This window comes from Sapajus apella, unplaced genomic scaffold (genome assembly GCF_009761245.1).
Source record: "Sapajus apella isolate SASKATOON/1434 unplaced genomic scaffold, GSC_monkey_1.0 scaffold2, whole genome shotgun sequence".
In the NCBI taxonomy this organism is placed as follows: Eukaryota; Metazoa; Chordata; class Mammalia; order Primates; family Cebidae; genus Sapajus; species Sapajus apella.
In genome coordinates, this window is record NW_022436942.1 from 66,471,420 (window position 1) to 66,493,781 (window position 22,362).

At 47.8% G+C, this 22,362-nt stretch overlaps 1 protein-coding gene across 2 annotated transcripts in view; it reads right to left on the bottom strand.

Moving 5' to 3' along the window:
- The window catches only part of CMKLR1 (chemerin chemokine-like receptor 1), a 52,501-nt gene extending 44,478 nt beyond the window's left edge, over positions 1 to 8,023 (bottom strand). The window contains exon 1 of one of the 2 annotated variants that reach the window (XM_032300340.1): positions 7,595 to 8,023. In XM_032300340.1, coding sequence (XP_032156231.1) covers positions 7,595 to 7,750 — 156 coding nt within the window. In that variant the 5' untranslated portion in view covers positions 7,751 to 8,023. The remainder of the gene's footprint in view (positions 1 to 7,594) is intronic. The other variant, XM_032300351.1, reaches the window with a different exon arrangement.
- Positions 8,024 to 22,362: the final 14,339 nt, after the last annotated feature.

Consider the following 22,362-nt stretch of genomic DNA (forward strand, 5'->3'; position numbering starts at 1 on the left):
AAAGAGAAGGAGCCCTCCTGCTCCTTGCAGCCCATGAGCCAAACAAGCATGTCTCCCTAGCACAGGACACAGATAGAAAGGTTCTTATACTAGAAATCACCAGTACCTGGCATGGAGAGACTCCATCTGGAAAGTTAAACTGCTGGGGGATCATTTGTTCATGTAGAGCCTCTTACCAGGTGCCAGGCACTGAACTCTTGCTATCTCCTTCCATCCTAACAACTACCCTATGAACTACATGCCACTGTCCCATTTCACAGATGGGCGAACCCGCTCGCTCAGAGTCAGCAGGTTCATAAGTGCAGGGACTTGCATGCAGTCTAAATGATGCCAAAGCCTGGGTCCTGGGTCAGCCCTGCTCATCACTGAATACACCCTGGTAAAGCCTCACTGGTTGCTAACACTTGTGTCCAGTGCTCTACTGAACCAACTCTCAATAGATGGCCATCTGAACTCCTAATATCAAGAAACAATCAGATCCAGACCAACGTCACTGGTAGACAGAATAGTAGATCCCCAAAGATGTCCACATCCTAATCCCCAGAACCTGTAAATACATTATCCTACATGGCAAAAGATACTTTGCAGATGTCACTAAGAACCTTGAGATGTGGGGATTATGCTGGATTACCTATGTGGGTTCAGGGTCTTTAAAAATGAGACCGGGAGGCAGGAAGATCACAGTGATTTGGTGTGACAAGAACTCAACCTGAAGTTGCTGGCTTTGAAGGTGGGGGAAGGGGGCCACGAGTCAAGGAATGTGGCAGCCTCTAGAAGTTGGAAAACGAGGGGAAACAGATTGTCCTCTAGGGCCTCCAGAAGAGATGCAATCCTTGATTTTAGCCCAGTGAAACCCATTTGGGACTTCTGACCTCCAGAACTTATCAGATAATAAGTTTGTGTTGTTTTAAGACACTCGGTTTATGGCTATTGTTACGGCAGTAACAGGAAACGTCCACACTTGCTACCTGAACTCACTTCATCTAACGCTCGGGAATTCATCAATTCTGATAACTGTTCAAACCAATTCAGGTAACAAAGGATAGGCATTGTCCCCTGCCCTTATTCCCTCACCCAAGTCATTTACTGAGCACCTACTCCAGGCCAAAGAACACGGCAGATACTCTCTAAACAACCCTGGACGGGAGAAAACTGAGGCCTAAAGAGGTTATGTGATTATGTGACTTGCACATGCTCACAAAAGCAATAGGTAGCCGGGCGTGGTGGCTCACACCTGCAATCCTCGCACTTTGGAAGGCCAAAGCAGGTGAGTCACTTGAGTTCAGAAGTTCGAGACCAGCTTGGGCAACATAGCGAGACCCCGTGTGGCGGTTAATACTGAGTGTCAACTTGATTGGGTTGAAGGATACAAAGTATGAACCCTGGGTGTGTCTGTATGTGTGTGTTGCCAAAAGAGATTAACATTTAGGTCACTGGTCTGGGGAAGTGGTCTGTACCCTTAATCTGGTGGGCACAACCCAGTTAGCTTCTTGAGAATAGAAAGCAGGCAAAAAAAAAAAAAACCATGAAAAGGAGTGACGGGCCTAGCCTCCCAGCCTACTCTTTCTCCCGTGCTGGATGCTTCTTGTCCTCGAACATCAGAGTCCGCGTTCTTCAGTTTTGGAACTCAAACTGACCCTCTTTGCTCCTCAGCCTGCAGACGGCCTATTGTGGGACCTTGTGATCATGCAAAGTAATATATAATAAACTCCCCTTTATATATAGAGAGAGAATCCTAAGAGAACCCTGACTAATACACCCTGTCTCTACAAAACACACAAAAACTAGCCAGGCATAGTGATGTGTGCCTGTAGTCCCACCTACTCAGGAGGTGGGAGAATGACTGGAGCCCAGGAGATTGAGGCTGCAGTAAGCTGTGATCATGTCACTACACTACAGCCTGGGTGACAGAACGAGATTTTGTCTCAAAAACTAAAAAATCAATAGGTGTCAAACCCAGGATTACAATCCACAGGGCCTGCCCTCTCCTCACGACACCACACCCTCTCCCCCATTGACCTCCTGTTTCTCAGACCCCTGACTTCCTGTTTCTAGGACCCCTGGGTGCTAGCTGTTGTTTTTCACCCATCTCCCCATCCACCCATTTCCTTGCACGAGGGCTCCTCTCAGCAGGAGCCCAGGGCTGGAATCTGAGTACCCAAGTCCTATACTCTAAGAAAGCAGAACCGATTCCAACATTCTGCCTGGAGAGCAGCTGACCTCCCTGCTGAGTCAGCCCCTGGTACTTCCAGCACTGCCAGAGACTGTCTATGGTGGAGCCAGCGAGGCCCAGGGCCCTCTCCAGCAGCGGAGCCCAAGACTTCTCCTTGGGGCCAGACATGGAGATAAGAGACTGGCCCAAATAACATTTTCTATTCTGGGAACCCAAGATCACAAGGCACCAAATGTCCATACCAACCCAAATGTGCAAAGGCCAATCTCAAAGCTCACTTTCCCAAAAATAAAAATAGAAATGCCTTCATTGAACTGACCACGTGCTGTACTCAGTGCTTGATGGACAGGAACTCTTAACCTCACCATAACCCTGCCAGGCAGGCACCTATAGCATGCTCACCTTACAAATGAGGAAGCTGAGGGGGTCGGGAGGTTAAAGTTCAGAGCTGGAATCTCACCTCTAGGGCACTTGGATCTGGGATCTATCATCACCACAGTGTGCTGCCAGCCAGTGCCACCCAGACGCCAACATTTCTTTCTTTGATAGCACCCCGTAGAATTACTGCCTCTTGATTCCATCTGACAGCACAAAGATTTCTACTTTTTCTCAATCTGTGCCCATTGCTGCAAAGATCTAGAGGTTCTACAAAGAAATAACTGATTTCCTTCTATTGCCTGAAACCAGCATGTCCTGAGTCCAGCAGTAGCACAAAGGGGCTGCCAATGACAGGACCTCTTCACTGCATCTCAGTCCTGGCCTAGGGCCACTCCCTCAGCAGGGGGTATGGAAAAAGTCCTGGGCTGGAAACCAGGTGTTTCAACTCCTAATCTGGCTAAACAATTTTGGGAACGTCACATACCCAGTCAGAGTCTCACTTTCCTCATCTCTCAAATGGGTTTCTGTCCTTCCATCGTTCTTGCCCTATGGAGGGCCTGACATATAGTAGACGCTAATAAACGTCTGTTGGATGAATGAATAAAAGCCTATGTTACAAGTTCGTCTCTCCTCCCCTGAGGGCCTCAAAGACAGGAAACAGGCCTGATTTGTCTCGTTTTCTCACAGTGCTGCAGCTGTCACTCCCACATGGGTTGATTCACACAGGAAATTGCTCCCAAGCACCCGCTATGTGGCCAGCCTAGTTGAGGCCTCGGTGTCCTCCAGAACCACACGACACCCTCATGCTCTATCCCTACTCTTCTTCACAGCCAGTGGCTGTAATACTAGGTCACACTGGACTTCTGCAAGCCAGACCCAGGACAACCACCCAGCTTCCTTACAGTCGGCAGCCTTGGCCCATTCTGGGGAGTTTGACCATGATTCCTGAGCTTTCACTTCCCTCATGCCCAGCCCTGGGGGAGCCCAGCCCAAGGAAAATCCCTACTCTAACCACACCATGTATACATACATGTACACCAACATTCATATGTGCAATGCAACCCTGGGACAAGAATAAGGTTTTTTCAGTTCAAATCTCATTCTTTTGCTATGAGCTGTGTGACCTTAGGCAAGTCCCTTTACCTCTCTGAGCCTCGTTTTCTTCACCTATAAAATGGGGATGATAGACCTAAAGCCTTGCCATGCAGGGTTGTAGGGAGATTCAACAGGATAATGGATATAAATACCTTTGGCTTAATAACCACGACATGCCCTAACAAATCATTATTCTTATTTCCTTTTTCCAGAAGGGAAAGAGAATGGCAGTTGCCTATGTTTCAGAAAAATCCATGTTTAGGGCCCTGGAGTCTGGAAATTTACTTCATATATTTGATGGGAATGACCTTGAGGATGGGTGATGTTTTGAGTCCAACATCACCATGTTAACTAAGATTGACTATTGAAAATGTAGACTTAGAATCAAAGAATGGAAGCAACCAAGAGGTCACCATATTTGTGACAGAGACAGGTAGCTGTCCACAATAATTCATTCTCCCTGTCCACAATACATGATTGTGGCTGGGAAAGAGCTGCCTTTGCCAAGAAGCTCAGATTTTTGTAACTCCATGTCCTGGCCTCCTTTGCAACTAGCTTGGCCATATGATAGTTCTCACGTGCGATGGAAGAGGCGCCTGCTGCTTCCAGGCCAAAGCAGATGAGCGAATGTGCCTGCCACCTCCATGCTTTCTTTTGTCTTCTGCACCCGGCTCCAGGCAGTGAGGATATCCAAGGAGAGAGTGGGACCACCAGATGAATCACTGAAGTGGAAGAGGACCACCCTCCATTCAGAATTACCTGCCTTACAATAAAGCTCTGTTTTGCTTCAGCGCTTATGCCTTTGGGGGCCTATTTGTTACTGCAGCTACTATGCTACTGATACACCATTTGACCTCCTTATTTACAGATGAAACTATTGTGGCCAGAGAATGGGAGTACCTTGCTGAAGGTCACACAGTAAGCTCAACAAATGTCTAGAAGTTGGTCTCTTAACTCCTTAGAGTAGAGGAGTTGCAGTTTCCTGCCTGCCCCATGGAGCTACAAAGATTCTTAGAGGCCCTTCATCAACAAGAGTGAGATTTAGTGGCAGCCTGGAGTCCTCCACCTCTGCTTCAATGAGAATAACACCACTTTTATCTGTTTTCAAATTGTACTTCCCCATAGACTTTCATTTGTGGAAAGGATTCTGTGGCTGAAAATAAGTTCGAAGCCCCCACACTGGGCGATTGCTAACATGATCTGACTTTCTGTGGTACTATAAGACAAAGTTTCGCTTCTTCTCTGCCAAACCTTCTGGCCTCAACTGCTGACACAGAACATGCGGATTCACAGAAGTCCATGAATATTTGCTTAGAAAGGAAAAAAGAGACCTCATTGTGCAGCAAAAACCCAAGACCCCAGTGTGAACAAAGGGCAAAAAGCAAAGACTTTTAAGTAATCTAGGTTGGTGGTTCTCAAGTTTTGGGGTGCATCTGAATGACCTGGGGTGCTGGTTCAACATGCAGACACTCAAGCCTCATCCATAGAGATTCTGATTTCCAAACTAAAGCTTTAAGAAACACTTGCAATTATCCTGATGCAGGTGGTCTAGAGATTGCACTTTGAGAAGCTCTGAGTCTACTTCATAGCCTCACAACTGGCAGCAATGACTGCACCACTGTGGTGTAGCTCAAAGAGAGTGAAATAGGCTTTTGGTTTTCTTGTACATCAGTGGGAATGAGAGCATTAATAATCTACTAAAGAAACCAATAATAACTTCCACTTGGCTCAGATGAGTGCCACAGGTACAGACAAACACAATCAGAACAACAGCTAATGTTTATAGAGCCCTTATTTTACAACAAACCTCTGTCTACGGCTTTACATGTATGATCTCACTTCCTCTTTAGAATAATCTTATGAGGCAGTTACTGACCATATTCCCATTTTATAGATGAGGAAATTAAGGCACAAAGATAAGGAATAACTTATTCCATGTCACACAGTTGGCAGGTGGCAGACCAGTTCAAACCCAGCCTCAGAGTGATAATAATATCAGATAATATCATCCTTATTTACAGATGATATTATTGTGGCCAGAGAGTGGGAGGATCTTGCCTAAGACCAAGCTGCCCCTTCTTGCACAATGTTCTGTTGCCTCTTGCGGGGAGGTCTAGCATCAGAGCTCTCCAGGCTTCAGTTTCCTAATCTGTAAAATGGGCATGTTACTAGAACCTTCATCATATGGCCATGGTAAGGATTCGAGAAAATCATCTCGAGAAAGTGGTTTGCAAACTGAGAGGAGTTATTAGGTAAACATCTAAGAGATGGGGCTTTAGTTCAACTTCCCCCACCCCATTTTACAGATGGCAAAACTGATTTATTCAACGAACACTATTCAATGACCCTAATATACGTTAGTTTTTGTGCAGGGGACTGAGGATACAGAAAAAAAGCAATATCCCAGATCTGGCCTCCAGGAGCCTCCCAGCTAGAAGGAGAGACAGACAAGATGACTGGTCATTAGAGCACAGTGTGGCAGGATACGTGATAAGGGAGGGACAGGCCCTGGGAGAGCCTTGCAGACAAACCCTGACCCAGTGCAGGTGGGGACCTTCTCAGAACAAGTCAAGCCGGAGAAGGGCAGGACTTGCCCAAAGGCAAGGTTATCTATTCCCTGAAGCCTTAGGGGAGTCCAAAGAAGGCCCCTATACATCAAGAGATAACTCTTCCTGTGGGCCTCCCGAGTGTCTGACATACCATTTGAGTATCACTAGTTTAGGTTAAACCTTCTTTCCAAAGAAAAACCCAAGCTGCCTCATCCTCCGCCGGAGGCATGAATGACCCAGTCCCACTCACTCAGCAGCCAAGGCATTTAGGGAATCTTTCCTTCAAAGTAGTTTGGAAGGGGCAGGAGAGACAGCAGGAACCACAGAGAAGAACGGCCTTGTGAACAGGTAGGGGATGCAAAAGGAAGTTGAGGGCTTTCCCTAACAGAAAAGAAAGACTCAGAACCTGGACATCCGGCGTGTGACCTCAGAGCAGTGACCTGGCATCTCTGAACCGCACGGGTCTGAGTGATCGTGCTTATATCAAGAAGTAGTTCCCTGATCACTACAATGTGTTGTTTGTTTATAATTTTGCCAAAAGCCGGCTTGTCCATTTAAAATGGGCTATTCTGAAAACAGAGGAGGGAGTGGAATATTTTCAACAGAGAGTAACCCACAAAGGGTTTGTGTCCTTCATATACAAAGAACTCTTAGATATCAATAAGAAAAAGATAAGCATGCCCCCAAGCAGAAAAAAAATGGGAACAGATTTGAACAGGAGAGCACACTAGAAATCTGGAAAATAAGTTGATAAATGAGAATCAGCACTAATAAAGAAATGAAATGCCAATCGAAGCATCTAGATATTATTCTCAACTTCATATCAGGGAAGGTTTAAAAGGTGGGTTTAGGATATGAGAATACTGCATCCTGGTTTAACATCATAGAGAGGTCAAGCTGTCACAACCTTCCAGGAGACAGCATGACCAAAAGCGCAAAGTCTTAAAAGAAACCTTAAATCCAGCAATTTTTAAAAGGTATTCATAAACACACACACGAAGATGTCACACTAGATAAAGTATTCATTGCAGCACTGTTCTAATAGAAAAAAAAAAGAAGCAAATCTAATATGGAAAGGTCAAATAATTGTAAGACATTCTTTCTACGCAGCCATGAAAAATGTATATTGGAAGAATATAGGTGATATGGAAGAAAGCTCACAATCCATGGTTAAGTAGGTTACCAAACTAGAGGTGGGAATCCACACTCACATATTTAGTTGGCATCCTGCTATTTCTTTAAACAATGAACATGCATTACTTTTGACATCTGGAAATAATAACAAAACTCTTCCTTTTGACAAATAGGAAATTATAAAAAGAACCAAACTATCTCTCTGTTAGTGTTCCCCCTCCCTGGCACCTCTCAGAAGACACCAAAGGCAAGTGTGTGGTGATACCTTCCCGCTGGTCTCTGCCCAGAAGTTCTTCCTGAGGATTCCCTGTGACTTCAGGCCACTCAAGGCTGTTGAAGAGACTTGCGCACCCTGGCTTCTTTCTCCCAACCACACGGCTCCTCTGGCTGTGGCAGTTTGCCCAGAAAGCAGTTCATTCATTCGTTCATTCAAGATCCCCCTCTGAACCCCCAGAGGGCAGCGGCTAGAACACCCCTAACCACTGGGAGACTTCCCGGGGACCCTGCTCTGTCCTGAGCTCCCTGCTGGCAGCGGGGGCTGCTTCCCTGAATGGGACGGGGACAGAACTCAGCCACAGAAACAGCTGGAGGGAGGAGAGCAGGAGGGAGGGGCAGGAAACTGGTTTCACCGAGAGCGGAAAAGGCCGGCTCTGTAGAGAGGGGGCTGCGAGGGGAGGTGCCCCCACCAGCCCGGGACCGGCTCCTGGGTGGCGGTGAGGGCCCGCTGGGGACGACCCGCCCCTCTGGCAGCCGGGAGCCACGCCCACTGAGCGCAAACCGGGAGCACAGGCGAACCCGGGCTGCTGGGGTAAGTGCAAGCTCCCGGTGAGGGGAGCTCCACACTGACTGAGATTGGCTGCCTCTCATCCTGGGCCTTGGCAATGCCGTTCATACACCTGGATGCTATTCCTACCCTGATTCGTGGCCAATGGCTTCCCACTGCCTCTTCAGGTCTCAGGTTGAAGGTCACCTCCCAGGGAAGCTTTCCCCACCCCATCACCTCCCTGATGCAGTGTTATCCTTGCCTGTTAAGGTGTCTCTCTCCTTGCAACAAGAACTCTGTAGGGAAATAACTGTATTTTGTTCCCTGCCCTGTCCAGGCACTAAGTGCCTGGCTTATCAGCTGTGTGCTCATCATTGTCAGTGGAATAATCAAAACAGCTGAGAGCCAGGCTGTGTACTAGGCGATGCGTACTTACTCTTCATGGCAACCCTGGAAAGCAGGAATTATTACTATCCCAGTTTTACCAATCAGGAAACTGGGGCACAGAGAGGTTAAGTTACTTTCCCAAGACCATACCGGCAGCCGCTGACAGAGCTGGGATTCCAACAAGGCTGTCTGTCTCCGAGGCCCACCCTTGGCCTCCAGATTGAAGAAATAACAGGGGCCTCCACCGTGGGCCCCTGTGCCAAGTGCTTTTGTGGAGTAATCCATGCAAACCACCACCACCATCTGGGAGGCACCACTTGCCCATTCCACACATGAGGATGCTGGGGCCACAGAGCAGAAGTCGTTTTTGCCCAAGGTGCCCAGCTCATGCTGACAAAGCCATTGCTGGATCTGAGTCCATCTGATTCCAAAGCCAAGACTGCCTACGACTGCCTAAAGTAGGCAGTAGTGTGTCGATTCCTCAAGTAGTGTGGCGATTCCTCAAGGACCTAGAAATAGAAATTCCATTTGACCCAGCAATCCTGTTACTGGGTATATATCCAAAGGATTATAAATCGTTCTACTATAAGGACACGTGCACACGAATGTTCATTGCAGCACTGTTTACAATAGCAAAGACCTGGAAACAACCGAAATGCCCATCAATGATAGACTGGACAGGGAAAATGTGGCACATATACACCATGGAATATTATGCGGCCATCAAAAATGATGAGTTCATGTCCTTTGTAGGGACATGGATGAACCTGGAAACCATCATTCTCAGCAAACTGACACAAGAGCAGAAAATCAAACACCGCATGTTCTCATTCATAGGCGGGTGTTGAACAATGAGAACACATGGACACAGAGTGGGGAGCACTACACACTGGGGTCTGTTGGGGGGAATTAGGGGAGGGACAGTGGGGGGTGGGGAGTTGGGGAGAGATAGCATGGGGAGAAGTGCTAGATGTGGGTGATGGGGAGGAAGGCAGCAAATCACACTGCCACGTGTGTGCCTATGCAACAATCTTGCATGTTCTTCACATGTACCCCAAAACCTAAAATGCAATAAAATTTAAAAAAAAAAAAGAAAAAAGAAAGGAAAAGACAAGTGAAGGGCAGGAGAGGGGAAGGGAGGAGAAGAAAGGAAGACCCGGGAGGGCAGGGAGGAATGGGGAGGAGGGGGAGGTGAAGACAGAGGGAGACGGGGAGGGAGGGAGAGAAGGAGAGAAACCTATGTTTTGGGCCTTAAAATGTTGGGCAGGTGGAGGAATATGTCCTCATCATCTGATCAGCCTTAGATCCCCACTGACCTCTCCCCACCACCCTCAATCCTTTAATTAAGTGAGCTTTACACTTAGAAACCATCTAATTTCATTCTTCCATTTCACAGATAACTTGAAGCCCAGAGAGGTTGAGTCTCTTGCCCAAGGTCACACAGGTCTCTACAGTCAGAAGTTAGGCCCAGCCCACCCAACTCTCTTCTTCCTTCTCTTCTTCATTGGGCTTATCTAAAGAATAAAACATCTTATCCAAACACTTAATGTACAGATGGGAACACTGAACCCAGGGGAGGCAAGGGACTCACCCAAGCTCTCCCAGAAGTTAGTAACTATATTAGTCCACTCTCATGCAGCTGTGAAGAAATACCCAAGACTGGGTAATTTATAAAGAAAAGAGGTTTCATTGACTCACAGTTTCACAGGCGGGGGAGGCCTCAGGAAACTTACAATCATGGTGGAAGGCACCTTCTCACAGGGTGGCAGGAGAGACAGTGAGTGCCAAGCAAAGGAAGAAGCCCTTTATAAAACCATCAGATCTCATGAGAACTCACTCACTCTCATGAGAACAGGATCGGGGGGGAAAACCACGCCCATGTTCAATTACCTCTCACCTGGTCCCTCCCATGGCTCATAAGAATTATGGAATTCCAATTCCAGGTGAGATGTGGGTGGGGACGCAAGGCCAAACCATATCATTCCCCAAGTTCTCCTGGTCCAAAGGAAAGGATATTTCCATAACATATCAGTGATCCTGTATATCACCATCTAATAGAAACGAGAGATTCCTTTTTTTTTTTAAGATGGGGTTTCACCATGATGGCCAGGCTGGTCTTGAACTCCTGACCTCAGGTGATCCACCCACCTCGGCCTCCCAAAGTGCTAGGATTATAGGCGTGAGCCACCAGAGATTCCTAAAATCTGGTTTCCAGACCAGCCCCAGCAGCCTCACCTGGAAGTTTGTTAGAAACACACACTGGGGCCTCACTGCAGACCTAGGCAGTCAGAAACTCCAGGAAGCGATCTGGCTTTTAAGAAGTGCTCCAGGGATTCTGATGCTTGCTCAAGTTTGAGATCCACTGATACAGGCGTTTCAATTAGGAATTCATTGAAATGGGTCCTGGAACAACTTACCTTGCCAACGCGCAGAACGGTAGCTAAGAACGGAGGCTTTGTTAGCAGATGGACGTGGTTTGAATCCCTGTCTCTGTCACTGTAAGCTGTGTGACTTGGGCAATGCCTTTCCCCTCTGGAGTCTCAGTTTCCTCATCTGCTGTGGACAGTGGAAGAGGAGGAGGAAGAAGAGGGAAGGGAAGGAGGGAGAGAAAAAGAGGAGGAGGGGAAAGAGGAGAGGAGGAGAAGGAGAAAAAAGGCGGGGCCAAGTAGAGGAGAAGGGAGGGGGAGGAGGAGAAAAGGAGGAGGGGGTAAAAAGGAGGGAAAGGGAGGAGGGACACGAAAAGAGGAGGAAGAGGGAGAGAAAGAAAAGGGAGGGGGAGAGGCCGGGGGAGGAGGAGAAGAGGAGGAGGGAGTAATGAGGAAGAGGGAGATGAAAAGAGGAGGAGGAAGGAGGAAGAGAGGAGGAGGAGGAAGAGGAGGGAAGAGGCGGGGCCAAGAGGAGGAGGGGGAGAGGGAGGAGGAGAGGAGAAGGGAGGGGTAAGGAGGAAGAGGGAAAGAGAAGAGGGAGGTAAAGAGAGGAGGAAGAGGGAAGAGGAGAGGAGGAGGGAAGAGGAAGGAAGGGGAGGAGGAGGGGTCAGGAAGAGGAAGGGGGAGGAGGAGAAAAAGAAGAGGGGAGGAAAGGGAGCTAAAGGAGAGGGGAAGAGGAGAAAGAGTTGGGGAGAAGGGGGAGTGTGGGAGGGAGAAGGAGGCCAGGAGGCAGTCTTTAAGGAAGATCAAGCACACGGGGACTGGGTAAATCCAGCCCAGCATGGACTCCTGGACATGCCTCTTCCTCCCCGGAGGTGGCTGTGGCTGCGGCAGGCCTCCCTCGGCCTCTGGCCTCCCAGCCAACCCCAGGCTCGAGCCAGGAGCCACATCTGGCCGAGCAAGGACACTGGTCCCCCAGCCAGCTGGGCCCCTGGGCAGCTGGCAGAGGAGGCGGGAACCCACAGCCCCACTGGGTCAGTGAGGAAGGCGTGGGTGGCGCTGCCTGGCTCATGGCTCTCCACCTGGCGGCCGTGGCACAGTCTGAAGCCACCGGCCTTTGGCCACCCTTTTGAACAGGGCTGAACAGTTGGGCTTTTCTTTCTTAGAGCAAGAAGTGTTTGTTGGCAGTGGGGGGCGGGAGGGGTTGTTTTTGTTAAATAGGACTTTAAGGGCTGACCTGCCCACACGGGGACTTGAGAGAGAAGCAGTCTCCTCCAGCACCCTCAGAGAAACATCTCCCGGAAGCCCCACATAACGCCAGGACGGAGGCTCAAGCTTCCCCTTGAGGTCCAGCTCGGGTTGGCCGGTTCTTGATTCCTGGAGCTCTGTGTTAAAGGGAATCAGAGGCCACATCCTGGCTGAGCTGGAAGGAGCACAGTGATCCATGAGCAGCGCCTGCCCTGGGCCTGGCGTGGGAGGAGGATTGCCTTCCTCTCCCCATGCTGTCCTCCAGGCAAGTCTGTCCCGTTGGCGCAGGACAGGCGGGTTCAGCAGGGGCTGGTTCCAGCCGCCCCACTCCCTCTCCCAGTGCGGCTTATATGTTCATTCCCAAGCCATCGGTAGCTCCTTCCGACAGATCTTCAGTGTTCACAGATTCCCAGCCCTCTACTCAAAGCAGAACAGTGTCCCCAGCCTCCCTGATCATCAGCGGCTAAACTAGGTTCACCAGAGAGGCTCCCAACCAAAGGAGGCCCTCGAAGGTGCTTCCTGCCACAGGAAGGGTCCTCTCTGGGTCCAAACTCTGCCTACTTTGGACTTTCTTTAAGGTGCGGATAGGCTGCATGGGAATGAGAGCTCCTCTATTTCAGCCAAAAACAGGCTGTGTGGCTTTGGGCGAGTCATTTACCTTCTCTGGTTCATTCAGTGCTCATAGATGCTTACTGGACCCCATCTCTGTGGCAGGCACAGGCTGGTGAACAAGACAGCCATGCCCTATGTTCGGGAAGCTGGCCTGCTGGAGAATTCGTTTTATTTATTTATTATTTATTTATTTTAATTATTTTGAGATGGAGTCTCACTCACTCTATTGCCCAGGCGGGAGTGCAGTGGCAAGATTTGGGCTCACTGCAACCTACACCCCCCGGATTCAAGCAATTCCGTCACCTCAGCCTTCTGAGTAGCTGGGACTATAGGCATGTGCCATCACATCTGGCTAAGTTTTGTATTTTTAGTAGAGACGTGGTTTTACCATGTTGGCCATGCTGGTCTCAAACACCTGACCTCAAATGATCCTTTTGCCTCGGCCTCCCAAAATGCTGGGATTACAGGCGTGAGCCACCGTGCCCAGCAAGACTCCCCTTTTAAATGAGATATGATGCTTTCTAAGAACCCCTTAATTACCAGGAAAGATTCCCAGGCAGGCTAGGCATGGTGGCTCATGCCTGTAATCCCAGCACTTTGGGAGGCTGAGGCAGGATGATTGCTTGAGGCCAGGAGTTCAAGACCAGCCTGGCCAACATGGTGAAACCCTGTCTCTACAGAAAAAAAAAAAAAAAAAAAAGTAGCAGGGCATGGTGGCACATGCCTGTAATCCCAGCTTCTTGGGAGGCTGAGGCATGAGAATTGCCTGAACCCAAGTGGTGGAGGCTGCAGTGAGCTGAGATCACACCACTGCACTCCAGCCTGGGCCACCATGCAAGAGTCTGTAAAAAAAAAAAAAAAAAAAAAAAAAAAAATGATTCTCAGGCAATTAATGTGTCTTGAAGACGGAAGCAGCTTTTAAAGGAACAGAGGGCAAAACAGGCTGGAAGTCTGTGACAGACAGAATAATGGTCTCCCAAGATGCCCACACCCCCAGAACCTGAGAATATGTTACCTTAGGTGGTAAAAGGGAAGGGATTTTGCAAATGTGATTAAATCACGGATCTTGAGATGGGGAGATTAGCATGGATCATCCAGGCAGGCCCAGCGTTATATGAAGAGTCCTAATAAGAGGAAGGCAGGAGATCAGAGTAAGGGGAAAGCAGTAAGGTGACGAAGAAAGCAGAGATTTACTGATGTGGCCACAAGTCAAGGAGTGTGGGCAGCCTGCAGACACCAGAAGAGGCAAAGAACAGATTCTTTCCTGCAGCCTCCAAGGGGAACCAGCCCCATGAAAACTTTGATTTTAAGCCATGAGAATCATTTTGGACTTCTGAGCTCCAGAACTGTAAGGATACATACAAATCTGTGTTATTTTAAGCCACTAAGTTTGTGGTGATTTATTACAGCAGCAGTAGAAACCCAATACAAGAGCTGTTTCAAAGAAGGTCAGAACATTGGGCTTGCGGGCAGGCAGATCGGGGCTTGAGTCTCTGCTCCACTTGCTAGCTGTGTGACCTTATGGAATTTCCCAACCTCTCTGAATCTCAGCAAGTGGGAGTAATAGAGTCCCTACCTCAGAAGATTGTTGGGAAAATGAGAGTTGATATACATCACATGCTTAGAAAAGAGTCTGGCACAATGGTCATATAGTAAATATTAGATTTCCATCCCCTATTACTGAGCATTAATAAGGCCACATTCCTTGTGCAGGAGGTGGGTTTCATGAGGAGGGAAAAGGCCACATTCCCAAAAGCAGGCCCTCAATTGCATATTGGGACACTGCAGAATCGGCCATCCTGACGTTCCGTTTTGTTCTGTGTTACTCCGCTGCTCAACAACACTCCATGGCTCCCTATTACAGAGTCTTGACTCTGGTCTATCAAAATCCCCCATAACCTGGCTCTTGCCAACCTCATCTCCCAAGATGGAGAAAACTAAAGGGATGCCACAGCTGGAAAGAGACCTAGCGGGAGCAGGACCTTCAGAAGTCAGCTGAAATGTCGCTTTCTCCCAACCCTGAGACTAGGTCAGTGCCCTGATATCCACCCTCATGGCACCCTGACCTCCGCTGCAGCACCGTCCTCAACTGTAATGCCATGATGATATGTGCAAGTATATTTCCTCCCTCTTCCCCAGCACACCTAAGGCTCCAGGGGGACAGGGACTGGGTCCAGGGATGCAGCAGCTGCTCAATACATGTATATGTTAAATGAATGAGTAAATGGATGCCGCAGTCAGCAACCAGGTCAGGCCAGTGGGGCTGCGGACCCAGGGAAGCCTTCCTGAAGGCTGAGCTCTGGTTCTTAACCCCAGAGGGGACTGCAGAGTTACCAAGGCAGGAAAGTCGAGCACTGAGCTGTCACCAGACATGTGCTGTGCCCCCAGACAAATATTTTATTGAAAACATGATTCATGTCTGTGCAGTGTGTGTTCGAAGAACTGTGAGAGTTACTTCTGTCCTGTAGACTAGGCTCAGAGAAGGAGAGGGGCAGAAAAGGGAGTTCCTTGGGGAGCTGAGGACTGTCTGAGGTGGAGAGATAGACATAATTGTGAAGTTCAGGTTTTGGAACTGAGAACAGTAGGAAAAAACTAGCGGCCTATTCTATTCTGTCCATTCGATGAACATCCAGGCCCCTGGACTTTTGTCCAAGCTGGAAAGGGTTAACAGCACTAAAGGGTTAATGGTCCCCAGGGGAGATGGGGAGTCAGAGACCCCAACTCTAAGGCCAGCAGAGGAGTTTTCCTGATGGGAGTGAGCAAGGTCCACTGCTCCCTGATGAGCCCTGGGGACCCCACCCACCCAGCCCCTCCTGAAAAAGGCAGTTTTCCACTCTGGGGGTTGTGGGACCATCCTGGACGCCTGGGAGGGTGGGACGACTGGGCAAGGTTGTTCTAGAGCATTTTTCCTGGACCCCAGACTGGGATGGGGGGAGCTCGGAGCTGGCGAGGCCTGTGGCCGTTCCCCAGCACTCAGGCAACGTCTTGAGTGCAGTTGGAGAAGTGCACGTAGCTCTCTTCTGGGAAAGCTTCCATTCTGGGGGTGAGAGATGCAGTGGGAGAGACATGGGGAGTGGAGGCCCAGAGAAGGTTAGTGACTGCCCAAAGCCACACAGCAAGTCCTGAGCAGCTGATCAATTCTCCCAGTTCCCAGAGAACTCCACCAGCCCCCATTTCGCACACACACAGACACAGGGGCTTCTGGTGACCTCACCCCTGGCCATTCCCCCAGCTGCATGGCCTACCTCTTCCCCTCCTACCCTGAACCTATCATGCAATTTAAAGGCTCCACACCTTTGTTAGAGCTTCCCTTTTGGCCAGAAATACCCTCTCACTACCATGTTGCCCAGCTACCCAGTAACCTCCTGGTCATCTTTCAAAATCTAGCTCAGATGTCCTCTCCTCCAGGCGGCCTTCCAGGATTGTCCCTTGTCTTCCCACCTACCTGGGAATGTTGATCATCCCTTCTGCCAGGCATATCTGTACTTGGCCAACACACTCATCCTTTCTCAAATCACACTGCTTTTTCATTTCGCCATGTGTACATCTGTCTCTGCCCCTGAACTGCCATCACCCTGGCTCTGACACAGAACCTAACGGTCATACCAGAAGGGTTTGATGACTTGAGCCATCCCCTAGTCTCTCGCCTCCCTTCCCAGGGCCAACTGTTAGTATGAGCTACTGGAAATGGACAAGAAGCACCAAAACCACTGCATTTTAGGGCAGTCAGCCTAGTAGACAAGACCACAACCTTTTGAGGTCCAAAAGACTGAGTTCAAACCCAAGCCCTGACACTTTCTTGCTCTGAGATGTTGGGCAAGTCACTTCCCCTCTCTGGGCTTCCCTTGCCCCTTCCGCAAAATAGAGATAGTAATCCTGACCTCAGAGGACCAGAGGAACGATTGGGACAATTCTCTAGAATGATGCATCTAGCACGTACGACACGGGGCTCAGAGTAAGCACTTAATACATAGCGTTGCCGTATATCTGTGGGTTGTTTTGGAAGCCTGTCCCCCACACCCCTGCTCCCCAAATCTCCCTCTGGCCTTGCAGTGTTCACCAAAGTGCCTATTTCTTGCCTTGTTGTTAACAGGGAGGAAGTAAAGTCACTCACTGGCTATGTGACCTTGGGAAAGTGACTTCACCTCTCTGAGCCACAGTTTCATCCTCTAACATGGAGACAGTAGCTTCTGGGTAGGGTGCTGTGAGAAGGAAAGGTCTTAGCACTTGTAAAGTCCTTTGAGCAGCGCCTGGCGCCTACTGAGTTGCTGGCAGGCAAGGCAGCAGTCAAAGGCTGGATTCACCATCTCAGCCCCCTCTTTGTCCCCCCTCTTTCTCCTCCCATCCCTAGCCACAGCCCCGCCTACCAATCCGTAACAATTCACTTGGCTTCTTTTCTTGCCTCTGTTAAGGAAACCCACAGCCTCCAAAATGGCTGGACTCAGAGTCTTTGGGTCTGTATTAGTCCATTCTCGCACTGCTATAAAGAACTTCCTGAGGGCCGGGCACGGTGGCTCAAGCCTGTAATCCCAGCACTTTGGGAGGCCGAGGCGGGTGGATCACGAGGTCGAGAGATTGAGACCATCCTGGCCAACATGGTGAAACCCTGTCTCTACTAAAAATACAAAAAATTAGCTGGGCATGGTGGCGCGTGCCTGTAATCCCAGCTACTCCGGAGGCTGAGGCAGGAGAATTGCTTGAACCCAGGAGGCGGAGGTTGCAGTGAGCCGAGATCACGCTATTGCACTCCAGCCTGGGTAACAAGAGCGAAACTCTGTCTCAAAAAAAAAAAAAGAACTACCTGAGACTGGGTAATTTAAGAAGAAAAGAGCTCTAATTGACTCACAGTTCCATGGGCTCTACAGAAAGAGTGACTGGGAGGCCTCAAGAAACCTACGGAAGGCATGGTGGAAGGAGAAGTGGAATCAAGTACCTTCTTGACATGATGGCGCAGGAGAGAGAGAGCGCGTGCGAAGGGGGGGCATCCACACACTTTTAAACCATCAGATCTTATGAGAACTCGCTCACTGTCATGAGCACAGCATGGGGGAAGTTTTCCCCCATGATCAAATCACTGCTCACCAGGTGTCTCCCCCAACACTGGGAATTGCAGTTCGACGTGAGATTTGGGTGGGGACATGGAGCCAAACCATATCAAAATCCTTAGACCTGCCCAAGTCCTGCAGCACCTCCACAGCCACCAGTCTCTGGCTTCCTTTTTAAAGAACTCCTTTTTACTCAGAAGAAACTATATGAAGCCCCAAAATATAAGGCAAACAGAAATGGACATGTTTAGTTAAGGAAGACAGGGACAGTGAAGCCACCTCTTTTGACGAGCTGGGTCCCCTAGGGTCCTCCCAGGCATCATCTGAGCACGGTTCAAAGTCTCCCAATTAATCCAACATCCCCTTTTCCAACCACTACCTGGGGTGTGAGGAGGACTTTTCTTTTTTTTTTTAATTTTTTTTATTGCATTTTAGGTTTTGGGGTACATGTGAAGAACATGCAAGATTGTTGCATAGGTCCACACGAAGGCAGTGTGATTTGCTGCCTTCCTCCCATCACCTATATCGACTTTTCATTTTTGTGTAATTTCAAACTTACAAAAAAGTGGCAAGAATAGTACAAGAAACTCCATTATAGGGAGTTTATATTTATTAAAATATATTTATTAAAGTATTTAAAATAAATATTAGAATATTTTAAATAAATATTTTATGTATTAGAATATTTTAAATAATTATTTTATGTATTAGAATATTTTAAATAAATATGTTATGTATTTGAATATTTTAAATAAATATTTTATGTATTTGAATATTTTAAATAAATATTTAATAAAATATTTTAAATTTATATTAAAATATTTTAAATTTATATGTATTTATTAAAATATAAATAATTGGCAACTCAGGGTAAATATAAACTTAAGAACTTCTTAAGTTCTTGCAAAACCTAAAATGCAATAAAATAAATAAATGGAAAATAAAAAAGAATTTACCAAATTATTGATATTTTATCCCATCAATTCCATTATATCCTCTTTCTCCTTCATCTTTCTCCCTCTCTCTCTCTCTCTCTCTCTGTGTGTCTTCAACTTTCTAAATATTTTATCTTGAAACACTCCCATTTTCCATATGGGTAAGCTGAGGCCCCAGGAGTTACTTGGTGCCCCTGACCCTGGCCCTGACCCCATGGCCCCACACTTGGGTCCCAGAACCTGGAGCCCACCAGCTTATCAAGGGCCTACAGAGATATTTGAAACCTGTAATCATAAGCGAGTTGGCCCCAGAACACCAAAAGGAAACTGCGACATCAAAATTAATGAACGTCTGGTTTGACGTCTGCAATACACGAGTGAATCAGCTGCACCTCCACGGCCTTCCTGTCGTTGGAAATAGAAGAGCTCAAGTCACAAGAACACGATGAATAATTTATTCTTCATAAAAGCCCAGATTGTATGAATTATTTTAAAACCTTTCTAGATATTTTTATAAGAAACACGCATTTTGAGGTTACCCCGATGTGGGGTGGGGCCCCCAAATGTCAGAGATCCCAGAGCCTTCAAAGGCTTTAAAACAAGCTCTCCTTGCCTCACATCTCCTTGACCCTCACTTGAATCGGGCATAAGATGGAGCTTTTTCCATGTATTTTTACAACAAGGCTGTATGTACCTTTTTATGTGGGTCATAAAAAAAATAAAAAATTTTCAAAAACACGGAGCAACACGAGGAATTCGTCATAGCAACGGGGCTGCCTTTCCTATTTTTGAAAAGTAAGCTACCCCCTCCTCCTCTTAGTACAGAAAGTTTATTTTCCTATGGGAGCCTCTGACTCAGGACTCAGGCTGCTCCCTCTGCAGAGAGATGGGAGGAGTGGGGGCCCTGGCCCTGGGCCAGTTGGGTGATGCCCAGGGACTGAGTTTATTTGCTCAGGGGTCCCAGGCCCCGGATCCCCTCTACTGGCATCTGCTCTAGGATCCCGATGCCTGGGCCTCCTGCTCTGCTCATCCACACACCCCACCACCCAGGCAGGCCTCCCTCACCTTAGAGCAGCACAGCTAGGAGAGTTATACCAGTTCTGTAAATATTAAAATATTTCCTAGGCCGAGCACGGTGTTTCATGCCTGTAATCCCAGCATTTTGGGAGGCCAAGGCAGGTGGATTACGAGGTCAGCAGTTTAAGACCAGCCTGGCCAATATGGTGAAACCCCCATCTCTACTAAAAAATACAAAAATTAGCTGGGTGTGGTGGTGCACACCTGTAGTCCCAGATACTCAGGAGGCTGAGGCAGGAGAATTGCTAGAACCCAGGAAGTAGAGGTTGCAATGAGCCGAGATCACGCCACTGCACCATATGTGTGTGTGTGTGTGTGTGTGTGTGTGTGTGTCTGTGTGTGTCTGTGTTTCCTGATCAGTTGGTTAAACCCCAGCTACACAGGGTCATCTCCTAGAACAAGCCCATGATCCAGGAACTAAAGGGGTATTGCCGGCTAGCTGGGAGCCCAGAATCCTCATATAGGGCTACATTGTTATTGGTCACGGCCCAAGTCCTATCAGGTGATAAATGGAATATTATTCTAGCCTGTGTGGGCTTCAAAATAGCAACTTGGAGGGGGCAAAGTGTAGGTTTCAATCCTGCCTTCATACTTGCCAGCTCTGTGACCTAAGGCAAGTGGCTTAACCTCTCTGTGCCTCAGTTCCCTGATGGAGGTAATAACAGTAATAGCAGGTTGTGGTGGGATGATCTGTGTTAATGTGTATGCCTTCATCCATTTGGGCTGCTCTAATGAAATATCATAACTGGGTGGCTAATAACAAACATTTATTGCTCACAGTTCTAGAGGCTGGGAAGTCCAAGGTCAAGTTAATGGAAGATTCAGGATCTGATGAGGGCCCTTCCTCACAGGTAGCCATCTTTTCACTGTAACTTCATGTCAGAGTTGGAGAGGTCCTCTCTGGGGTCTCTGGTATAATGGCACTAATCCTAATCAAGACAGCAGAGTCACCTCCCAAAAGTCCCCACCTCCTAATACCTTCACCTTGGGGGTAAGGATTTGAAACGTAAGAATTTTTGAAGGGACACACAACACTCAGACGTTAGCACCATATGAGGCACTTAGCATAGTTCTCAGCACAGAAAAGGCTGTCAAAAATTGTTCTTATTATGTATTATTAGTTGATACTCATAATAATTTAATAACACTATCATTACATCTTCATAATACTTTTTGTAAGCATTTCTTAGGAACAAAGCAATGAAATAAGAATTTCTGCTCCATCAGTTACTAGCGGTGTGACCTTGGGCAAGCTATGAAACCTCTCTGAAACTGATTCCTCCTCTGTGAAATGAAGATAGTAACATAAACACATAGCTCAGCTCCTGACTCATGGTGAGTGTTCGTTCCTAAACACTATTTTACTATTATCAGGGGTAGGAAAACTATAGCCCAAGAGCCAGATTTGGCCCACTGCCTGCTCTTGAAAGGGAAGTTTTATTGGCACCCACAACTATGCCCATTCACTTATGCGTTGTCTGTGGCCATCTTCACACTGCCATGATGGGCTGGGCAGTTGCAACAACAGACTTTATGGTTCACAAAACCTAAAATATTTACTCTCTGATCCTTTAAGGAAGTTTGCCAACCCTTGGTTTTTATTATTATGAGCTTCTTTAACAGCAATAATTGCAATGTATACCACATTTCAGTTCCCTCAGTGGACCACACAAGGTGAGGCTTGCTTTCTAGGAACTACCAGGGACCCACGATTGTCCTGCAATGATTCAAAACCCTCCTCCAATTGTTCACTGTAGCGTATGGGGAGAGCTTAGCTTTTCAAAGGAGTTCACCATAGCTTTTCAAAGGAGTCTGTGACCGATGAGAAGCTCATACTCACAGGATCATAAGCATCTGAGGAGCTGGCTCATGCTGAAATCAACACCTGCCTCCAGTTTCCCAGGCTTACCTGTTCTCACCCAATCCCACTCCAAGACACCCAGGGTTCATCAGTAAGGTCTTATTTTGTGCTGCTTTAGTGCCTGCTCTGCAGTGGCTGGTTGCCTCCTAGTCCTACATTTCCACATTCCTGTTGTGTGATGTTGAGGAGAGAAAGGAAATGGGGGGGCCCAAGAAGTTACTTAGCATTCAGCAAAAGAAACCTGTGGATCGCTCACCCCAGAAAGATGTCACTTGCCCCAGAAATCACTCACGCCAGAAAGATTCCTATATCTGCTCAGATTCACTCTTCAGGATGCAGGCAAGAGAATCTGCTTTCTCCTTGGTTTAATAGGATTTTGGTTGTATGGCATGGAGAACACCACAAAACGTCATCATAGACCCCCGAGATGTAAAGAAAGTTTGTGGCCATACTTGTTGGCTTTGTTCCACAACCACAGACGTCCCCCTTGGTTTCCACTAGTCGAGGTATATTTGCTCCTATTGGGCCCTGATGTCATCTAAAAGACCAGGCTGGACTCAGTAACCGGCAACACCTGCCTTCATTAGAGTTTCCCAAGGCTGGTGTGATCTGGGCACGCTGACACCGTGAGGCCCTCGCTGCCTGCATGCCTCTCTTCTGTTCATCTTATCCTTGATTTTTCCCGGCCTACTGTTTTTTGTTTTTTATTTCTTTGTTTTTATTTTAATTTTTTTTTCCT